The following is a 10588-nucleotide window of genomic DNA, read 5'->3' as shown; positions in this document are numbered from 1 at the left end:
CAGCCAACTGTCCATCAGTACATCAAGGTCCCTTTCCATCAGGCAGCTTTCCAACCTCTCTTCCCCAGGCCTGTAGGGTTGCCTGGGATTGTTGTGACCAAAGTGCAGGGCCTGACACTTGGCTCTATTGAAACTCATACAGTTTACCCTGGCACATTGATCCAATCTATCCAGATCCCTCTGTAGTGCCCTTCTCCTCTCAGGCAGATCAACAACACTCCCTCCCAACTTGGTGCCGTCAGCAAACTTACTGATGCACTCAATCCCCTCATCAAGATCATTGATAAAGATGTTAAATAGGAGTGGCCCCAGTACCATCAGTGGAGCTGCAGACACCTGGAAGGTGTATTACTGCCAAAATAGGGACAGCAGATGAATACAAGTAATGTGCACAACATTACAATTATATTACTGTAGTCGACAAATGGAAGATATGAATCCGAAAAACAGGGTCTCGTGTTAATTAGGGAAAAGAAACCAAGCCAGATATTTTAAATTTTTATTTGTCAGACTGAAGTAACAGCCTTTATACAGCACAATTTGCATAATTTCTCAAGATACAATCACAAAAACATGACATGGATTTATACATAAAGTGAAAACAGACAGATTTACAAGCATTTTTGTACAATTCTCATACAGCTTTAGATTCAGATTTTACAACCTTTAGAACAAGTCTGTATTGTTTTCTCTGATGAATCTGGAAGCAAAATGAAAATTAAAAGAAATTCAAACCAAAATGGATATTAACAAACCACCATCTAGGCATGCAACATTCACTGTGGAAACATTACATTTCTCCAAGGACAAATATTTTTTTGTGATTTTGTGGGTATTTTTTGGCATTTCTGGATTTTTTTAAACATTGGGTATGCTGTACACGTTGTCTGTAGCATGACAGCACACACGCTACTCAGCCATTACTGAGCACCTGAGCACATCACTGAACATCTATAAGATACAATCAAATAAGGACAGATTTACATGCTTGGATGTTAGATGGAGTTAATAATTTAAACTTAGTTTGTTTTACAAAAAAGTGTACTTATTTACAGGGTAACAAATTAAGAAAACGGCTTTCTCTCAAATTTTCTATTTTGAGTTATGGATATCTATATATATTATAACTTTTGTGATCATTAGTATATTTGCTTATTTATTTTCTTTAAATAATAAAACAAAGCATACAGAAAACATCAAAATGTTTCTTATGATTTAAAGAGAGAGTATCCGGATTCATCTATTCCTTCTATTTTCCTTCTAAAGGCAACATATATTCACATAGAACGATAGATCCTGCATGCCAGGTGTACTGAAAATTCACAAGGCATGGAGGAATAGGGTTTAAATATAATGTAAATGGATGCTTACACTAATTTTCCTCTCTGTTTCATTACCTTTATAACTTACACTCAAACAAATGCAAATTTTCTCTGTTATTCACATAGGTATATACATATCTAGATATATACTCAAATAATGGAATCTGGGACATTCAACATTGTAGCAATGAAAATAAAGTACTTAAAAATAGTGTCAGTTATGATTCAAATAATAATTTAAAAAAATACTATTAACATCTTTATGATATCTCCATGAAACTAAATCCTAATTAAATAATCTCTATTGGGCACACACTACCTTACAATATAGTAGATGTCTTCTTTTTCTTCATCATCATCCTCAAAGAAAGAATCATTATCAGCTGGTTACCAGCTACCATATCCCACAAGCATGCAGACACCCAGCATCCAGAAACATAACTCAGACATTTCCTAGGTCTTGATTTAAAGGCCTAGTTAAGTCAAGAGAACAGTTGTTTCTGACTTTAGCTGGTTTGGATTGGGTTTTTGTTTCTTCCACAATAGATCCATGCAATGTAAAAATGTGGGTAATAAAGAAGCAGCACTCATTGCCCCTGGATACTATCCCTTTAAAGTGTAATGATAAAGAACTAGCTCAACATTCATCATAGAAACTCTCATGTCTATCTTTTATCAGGAAAAAAAAACAAGTGGTGAATTGCTGCTCATTGTATGCACAATAATCATGACCACATTTGAAATCCCTGTCATTTGTAAACACACACACTGTGCTTTTGCTCATTTTTCAGCTTGTTTCCACTACACAAGGCCTTGAACAAAGAAGCAGCTTCAATCTCTGTTGAATGAGCAAATTTATGAATAAAAAAGTTTAAATGCCTGTGCTCTTGCCTACCTGAACTATGCATCTTTAAAGTAATTGTCAGAATGTGCAAACTCATTAATAACCTATCACTCACAAATGATTAAAGCTGCTGTCACATCTAAGCATTTTTTTTGGCCAGATAACAGAAACAAAAAATAATGAGAAAAAAGTGAAAAAAATACCAAGATATATACAAAAAAGGTAAAAAAATACCAATAGTCCTTGTTTGATTATTTTTTAAAAAACATTGTCACAAGAGAGATTTTCCTGACTTCATACATAAAACAAAGCAAAAAAAAAAAAAGAAGAAAAAAAGCATTCAAATATGAATCTGTGTTGCATAGAGTGATTCCAGTACAACCTAGAAATTTGGTCAAAAAAAGGAACTTGGCACACTTTGGACATGTCTTCTGACCTCTAAATGTTGCTGCCTTGGAAAAGAGAGAGAGTGTGGGCCCAGGTCTGTCCCTGTCCTGTCCTGTGCAATACCTAAGGAGCCCATTCTTGCTGCAGCTGTCCAAGACTGGCTTCACTCCTGACAAACTCTGCTCTTTGCTTTTCATGATGGGAATCAAAACTGCAATTCCAACATCCAGAAACATGTTGTGTGTTGTTCAGAGAATCAAAGATGCTTGAATTAAACCAGTTGCTGACAGCTGATTAACAGGCAAAGATAGCTGTTCCATACAGCAACAGCTATACCAATCAACACAACTATTATATAAAAATATTGGCCACATTTGTATACATTGTGAGAGCAAAGCACGCCTGTCCTCTTTCTCAATTAAGAGTGATGATTACAGGCTTCCCAGGAAGACAGCCAGATATTTCTCGATCCTGCTGGAAGTCTCCATAGCAACTACCAGCATGACTTGCTGTCTTTATAATAAATCTTAGCAAGACAAAATTACCAGCAGTTTGCACAAAATTGCACACCTCATGGCTTGTACTTTGCACAGTTATTGAAACTGGACTATTTTTTTAATTTTTTTTTTTTTAAAGTAAACGACAACCACAGCATAGCCATCAGGAATGCAAGATAACCCACCAAAAGAGAAACACACATGTCAAATATATCCACACACAATTTTTTTTTGTTTGTTTGAAAGGGGTCTTTGTCTTTGAAATATTTATCCTCTTATAAAAACATACATAACATCAAAACATTCAGGATGTTTACAATAACTCTAGAGGACTTTTAAAATGTAAGAGAGGTGAGGTACACACATACTGGTGAAAGCATAAAATTCAACATTAAAGCACACCCCCTACTTCCACTGTCAGTGGCACTGTGTTTAACAGATAGGATTTAGACAAGATTGCTCTGCTTGCAAGTCTAGCAGGCTACCAGCAGGTTATCAGCAGATTAATGGGAGTTTCTCTGGTGCATATATCTTTAATATTTTCTGTGTGTTTCTTGTCATATTTCTGTTATTTTAAGTTGGTAAAGATAAATCAAAAACTCTATGTAAGAAGTGTCATTAGATTAATTGGTGTGTGGTTTTATAATGGTCAGTCCAAGTTCAGAATGTGCTAAGCTTTATCTTTCCATTTTTTCATTTATTTATTTATTTTTTAAAGTATGTATTATTTTCAAAAATAATATTTTCATCTGATCTTGTACAACCTCTGGAAGTGTGCTACATAAAAAAATCTTCAGAAAACAGATGAAGACACACGTTAAATGATTTGTGAAAAGTACTTATTGGTCAAGAAAAATAAAAGTCTGAAGTGCACAAATAAGATAATTTTCTTTTTAACTATGTAAAGGTCATGAGGTAATATTTCAAGGGAAACCATTTTCTAATGAAGCTGTGAAATATTAACTAACTTCTGAGGAACAGGAGAGTTAGTACCACATTGACTCTTGTTTTTAAAGGAACTGTTTTCCTTAAAAGCTCTTCTTTTTCCTCAAAAAATAATAAGAGGAAAAATGCAACACCCAACTTAAACCATCTCATGCAGTAGTTGCTCCCCAAAGTGACCTAACTGCTCAGTTGCAGTCCCTGAATTTTTGACAATCTTAAGTGTTGCGAGTTGCCTTCCTATTTACTTCTTTCATAACTCAGTACTCAGATATTGAACTGAGATACCAGAGGATATTCTCAATTTTAACTCAACAGCCCTCAGGCAGGTGCCATCCTGGTATCTCTTCTCTTTAGCTTTTAGGTGACGTTGACAATGAGCCCTGCACTGATCAGGGTAGTGGTCTACAGCTCCAAAATGTCCACGGGATAGTCGACAGTTTGTCATCTCCGTATAGTTTTTGAATAAGACTGATTATTGAAAAATAGAAGAACTAGCTGAAATAGTTGTGTTAGCCTCAGTGCTTGTATCTCCTCTATTCCAAATTTTGTTAAAGCTGCTAAAAAGTAGGGTGAAGTACAGTGTCATTGAAATCGAAACAGCATTCTTTCTTCCCGATGTAGTACATTTTACATACTGTCTTTTCTTTTCAAAACCACATTCTAAACTACAAATCACTAGTATATTTTTATCCATTTCATTCTAGAACAGTGGTTTATATCCACTGTTAACACACTGAAACAAAAAAAAAACAACAGTAAGGTCTGATTCTCCACACCATAATTTTTAAAGGGAAAAGAAAGAAGGAAAAAAAAGTAATGTAAAAGAACATTACCACTCTTGCAAATACATTGCAGTTTTGTCAAGTGGCATAATATCACTACAACAAAAGATCCTAAAGTGCAGAGGAATAAGTTTGCACTTCTAATAGGTGAGATTTGGAAAGTTAGTCACCCTAGGTGCTTTTGCATAAAATGATCTCCTTCTGGTTACACAGGAAACCAGACTGCACTTTACATCACACTGCCTCCAGCTGCAGCCAAACTATGCATTAACACCTGCTTTCCAGCCTTCATTATTTCCTTCACAGTTACTCTCTTCACAAAGAGTCCATCAACACGGAGCCCTCGTAGCAGTCTTCATTTCAAACAGCCTAACTTCTGGGCCCAGGTTCTTGTTTTTTTTGTTTGTTTGTTTTGTTTTGTTTTGTTTTTTACTTTGCTGTCTTTTGCAGCAAAACAAGTGTACTAGCCCTCATTTAAATGTGCTATGTAGCCCAGAGACTGCTCTTTTCTACTTTGTATTCAGAAAGACTAGCTAAACACAATGATTTCAAACAATAGTCTTGGAGTGATACTGTTATAGCAGACTCTTTTGCGCCCTAAGCAGACAGCTCTGCTCAGTGTGTTTGTGTAGAGCTGACCAACAGTTTGTGCCAGTTTACTATTCTTTTCCTTAGATCCACTTTGTCAAGCCAGATATAAGCTTCCCCAATCAGCGTTTTTTTCATAAACTTCCCTCCATTGGAGACAAGCAGAATCTGGGAAAATAATAATAAAAGATAGTTATCAATGTGTATAATAAAATACTCTACTTGCTGGCAAACACAAAAGATTCACAGATATTGAGCTCTACTTTCTGGTTTCACAGGAAAGAAACACTGTCCATAACCCTTTGAGTAGGACCATCTTCCCAATAGAAAAAGCCCAGTGAAAATTGCTCTTTCACCTTTTTCTATTTTATTACCACAGTATGTAGTATCTAGAAGATGACAGTCTTGAACTTCAGTGAGTAAATTGTTCAGCTGCTGTTTTGCAAAGAAAAACACAAGGTCAAGTTTTAACTTAAAGGTTAAATCTTTATGCCAATGTACAAATTCTTTAAGTTCATGGATGCTGGACAGTGTCTGATATATTAAAAAACAAACTCAAAACAGAGAAGTGTGCAAGAAATTCCAGAGTCCGGGCTTCCAATTTCAGCAGGAGGTAGTCCAACTTAAAATGTTGACTGGGTCAGGAATCCCATCCTTGCTATGTCTTTGCTGAGAGCCAAAACATTGATTTCATGATGCCTCAGTCATGCCGAGTGGGAAGGGAATGAATTTGACCAAGGAACTCATGTGAGTTCTGAAGGCTGGGTGTCCAACACTCTCCCTGATTTATCTTACAAGCATCACGTTTTCTAGCTAAGCAGTTCAATGTCATGCAAGGAACAACTTCCTTCCCTACAGGCATGATTCGTTCTTTGGATTTATTGATCCATTCTAGATGTTTCTGGGAGGAATACATTTGATAACAGACATACTTCAAGGGAGGGGTGTGTTATAACTACATAATTGGATAATTTCTAGAATTTCTTAATTTTTGAGTAACCAAATAAACAAGTTCATTACTAATTTATTTTTTATCAACTTTCTATGTTTTTCAGAAAGAAATAGAATTTATGAAAAAATGCATTTCCATGATTAGCAGAAGGTTAGCAATCAGAGTCACGAGCAGACCTAAGAAAACAAGTTAAGGATAACAGCAGGAGGCTGTCACTCTCTGTATGAAGCATATGTCACTCCTCTGTATGTAGGAGAGAAATTGGAGCTTTTTTTCCCTTGGTTTCACAGGTATAGACAGCAGAAGAATGTCAGGACTCAAAAAAAGTTGTATCTCACTGAGATCTTGAAGGAGACTATACAATAACAGATACCTAACAGAACTGTAGAAGAATTGGAATATTCAGTAATCAAAAATTTTAACATTTCTGCACTTTGCTCCATTCTGATATTTATTTTGACAAAGTCAAAAAAGCAAATTTTACATTACAACAGAAATTTTAAACAGAGGGGGAAAGAAATCTGCAATTATTTTTCTGGATGAATTTTCCATTTTTCTGGCAGTATTTCATACCACAAAAGATACCTATCTGGACAGGTTGGACACCTCCATGTGTGTCAGTCAACGAATTTGAAGAGGGAGGACCAAATGAGTTGGTCACAAACATGGAATTATTAGGAAATCCCAATTCACTAATCAGAAAGTCTGTCCCTAGGGAACTAGGCAGCCTGGTGGTTTTCTAGGTCACTTTGATGAACAACTGAAAGACTGGCAAGCTAAGCCAAAATCTCTGTTGAAAACATTCTTTTTTTGATTACTTTCATATAGAACATTCTGAATTTCTAATTGCAGACAGCTAGTCAGCCAGGAGCTAGCTAAGGAGCAAGACAAAGGAGCCAGCAGCCCAGTGCTTTCCAGAAGGGTCCCAGGTGGGTTGCCAAGGAATAGAGAACTCAGGAAAGCGAGCTGCTAGGGGCTGAGATAAATGCCTGTCTGAAACTTGTCAAAATATTTTCTACAGAATGTTTTGATTCTGTCACATCAACATTTTGGGGCAGAAAAAATTCTAACAGAAATTTTCTGTATCTTCTGTCCTTGATCCTTTTCTCCAATCCTACTAGCTAGATCCCTAGTAACTGTCTTTTCTAGTTTGTCATTAAATTCCAGCCTTGTTATCCTGAATCAAGTAGTCCCAGTTCCTTTCTTTCTTTTTTCTTGCTCTCAATATTCATGACCAGGCAAGTCTAGATTTTTTTTTTCATTTTCATTATTTTTTAACTCCAAAGTCCATGATTACATTTTCATGGTTAATATTTGCAGATTTTGCTTATTACCCTATTGATTTTTTGGATTGCAGATCTTTGTCCTAATTTTTAACTCTAGTTGATTCCTAATAATGTGCTTTCTGTGACTAATATGGTTGATTTCTTCTTAATCCCTCTCTCTGGTCTACTTTTCCTTTGCTATCTCCCAACTTCATTTTTGTTCTATACATTCTGTTTTGGTTTCCTTTCTTTCTTCCCAGATCTCTTCTGACAGTGCCCATGTCTTTGCTCCTAAATGCTCATCACTCTTAAATTCAGCATTCAAATCAGCCACCTTCATACTTTCAAGTAGGAACAGATTGACTGACAGGCACGACAAGCATATTAAAACATATGTACTGAGTCAGACCAAAGATCTCTCTAAGCAAGTGTTTTGCTTCCAGATATGCAGAGCGTTATGCATAGGATGATAACAATCATGCAGTGGTACAATCCTGAGATACCTACTATGTTCTATTGAAGGTCAGTTCAAGAAGAATTTAGATAATGCTCTCAGAAATATGGTTTGATTTTTGGGTAGTCCTGTGGGAAGCCAGAAGTTACACTGGCTGATCTTTCCAATTCTGTGTCATTTTCTGATCACAAATGGTATGTTTGTGTTTAATTACTTATGAGGTATTGTTAACATGAATTTATTAAATGATTTTATCCAGATAAATTTTCCATGAAATCATTTAGCATACAAAATAGTTTATTGTAACGTATTTTATAGTTCAGGCTCTAATTTGCATGAAGAAGTAACAACTTCTGTTTGCTTTAAACTTGCTACTTACTAGTTTTATTTGTGATCCTACAGTTGTGTGCTCAAAGGCGCAGGGATAAAGAATATCCATGCCAGTTACAAAAAAGAGACTGCAAAAAAAGAGCCTTTTTTTCTGTTAGATGTAGTGTTCAGCACCAGACACATCACAGTGTTTCTGATTTCACCTTGCTGTGTCTCAGGCTGGCTGTTCCCATGACTACCTCCCTTATTCCTTAACAACTTGATAGTTCATTTTCCCACACAACTCTGTGGGTTCTTCTTTCCTGGCCTCACTCCTTCAAGCTACCATTACAGGTAAAGTTTTAAGAGGAATTTTAACTCTTAAACTTTGGCAAGACTTTATTGACGACATCAATTTTTTCCATGTAATATAATCGCTAGTAGATTTACTCAATCTGTTTAATCGATAAGGATGTTAGGATGTCTTAACACGGGGAAAGCTATATCTATTTTTTGTTGGCTCCATTTCTAAGAAGCTTACATTATGGCTTTAGTTTTAATATTATAGCCAATAAATCTAATGTAGGCATGTAAGTTATTAATCTAATCATATTCATCAAAACTTAGTCGACATGTTAGTAATTCAGTTTTAAAGGTATTCTCAGCAGACACTGAAAAACTCCTTCAATTTGCTTTTAAGATTAGCATGCAGTTACCCCTGGAATTGTTCATCATCTCCACTGACTAGATGAACACGAATAACTCATACAGTTATCTACTCATGTGAAAGCAATGGAAATAGATAAAGTAAATTCTACCTCTCCAAATAAGTGTATCTGACCAAATCTGTCTAAATCAATGAGAAGAGGCACTATTCCTGAATTCCCACAAAACCAAACAAAAACAAAACAAACAAAAAAAACACCAAAGAAACAAATAAATCATTTGGTGTGTCACAGACCAAAAATATCTCTTTTACAAACATACACAGAGAATAGTATCTAAGTTAGCATGTTTAAGTTGGATGATACAACAAACTTTCCAAAGATATTTAAAAAGTATATATATATATTTTTTGAAAATGAGTAATTTCTCTAGAAGATTTTAAGAACAGGCTACGCCTTCACTTTTCAGAGTTGGTCTATAAATACTCTTCCTCACTGTGAGGTAATAGATTAAGTAATCTTGGTGAGTGTCCTCCATCTGGGATGGAGTTGATTCCATTATTTACTGGATATTTCTGTTCTTTACTTTTGTAAATTACTTTGTAATTTTCTCTTTTCAGCAAACAACCATGCTAGAAGATTGATCTTAAGTGCCCATAGATCAGCATGAAAAACATATAAAATCAGATAAAATAAGATGCAGGATTACCTGAAGAGAATGTCCAGCAGGACTCAAGCTAAATCTAAACGTTTCGTTGAACGAAGGCTCTCGGTCATGCCTACATACCCTGGTTTTCTTCTTAATTACTCTCTTCTGGGTAGAGACGTTCACAACATAAAGTTTCACATACAGGTCTGGAGAAGAACAGTTCAATAAACTAAATACAGAAACTTTCAAATAGTCATTGCTAATAAATTCAATGCAGGGAAATGCTGAGAATAAATAGAGCAAGGTACTCTACAGAGCCATGTTCTGTTCTCATTTACATTGTGTAAAAAATGGAACCGCTTCTCTAAATTCAAGGAAATTACATTGTATTGACAACACTGTCATTGAAAGAAAAAATATTATTAGTAACATGAGTATCTCATTTTTAATAAACTTTTATACCAAAATACAACTTTTCACTAGATCTTTTATAACCTAAGGAGTAATAATTTTTATTAAAGCTAAAAATAATTAATTTTTAACAATCAAAAGTGCTTTGAAAAAGGGATTAACTTCTGAGAGTTAATTTGTTTCTACAAAATGTTTTCACTTTCATTAAAATTAATAGGAGCAAAGAACACTTCAAATGTTATCCTATAGAATTTGTCAATCTGATTAGGAAGCAATTTCCTTTCCTATTTTAATGGTGTTGTTAAAAGACTTCAGATCCATCTTATTTTATGTTTTCAAAGTATCATGAAGCTATTTTTTGTGAAATACCTGGTAGATGATCTGGAGATTTAAACTTGTATGTGATATTTCTGCACTGAAGGATTTCTACTATCAGTTGTTCTCCATCTGTCTTCATTTTCCTTTTTTAATGCAATCTTGATTTCACCCATAACTTGTGTTTTACCTGGAAAAACAGA

At 35.1% G+C, this 10588-nt stretch overlaps 1 protein-coding gene across 1 annotated transcript; it reads right to left on the bottom strand.

Annotated features, from left to right (window-relative positions):
- Positions 1-2371: 2371 nt before the first annotated feature.
- On the bottom strand, positions 2372-10571 carry LOC104909235 (protein piccolo-like). Its single transcript, XM_010727771.1, has 3 exons — positions 10440-10571; positions 9720-9865; positions 2372-5533 (listed from the first exon to the last, which is right to left on the bottom strand). Exons 1-3 carry the CDS (start codon positions 10525-10527, stop codon positions 5393-5395), a joined length of 375 nt encoding a protein of 124 aa, XP_010726073.1. The 5' UTR covers positions 10528-10571; the 3' UTR covers positions 2372-5392.
- Between the last annotated feature and the right edge of the window lie 17 nt (positions 10572-10588).

The sequence above is a fragment of the Meleagris gallopavo genome, chromosome 1 (assembly GCF_000146605.3).
Source record: "Meleagris gallopavo isolate NT-WF06-2002-E0010 breed Aviagen turkey brand Nicholas breeding stock chromosome 1, Turkey_5.1, whole genome shotgun sequence".
Lineage (NCBI taxonomy): Eukaryota > Metazoa > Chordata > Aves > Galliformes > Phasianidae > Meleagris > Meleagris gallopavo.
This window is presented reverse-complemented; position numbering and strand designations above follow the sequence as displayed.

Coding starts and splice junctions, on each gene's coding strand:
- LOC104909235 (XM_010727771.1), bottom strand. CDS start 10,527: ATGAAGACAGATGGAGAACAACTGATAGTAGAAATCCTTCAGTGCAGA. Junction 9,866..10,439: donor ATCTCCAGATCATCTACCAG/GTATTTCACAAA, acceptor GTTCTTCTCCAG/ACCTGTATGTGAAACTTTAT. Junction 5,534..9,719: donor CTGCTGGACATTCTCTTCAG/GTAATCCTGCAT, acceptor TTATTTTCCCAG/ATTCTGCTTGTCTCCAATGG.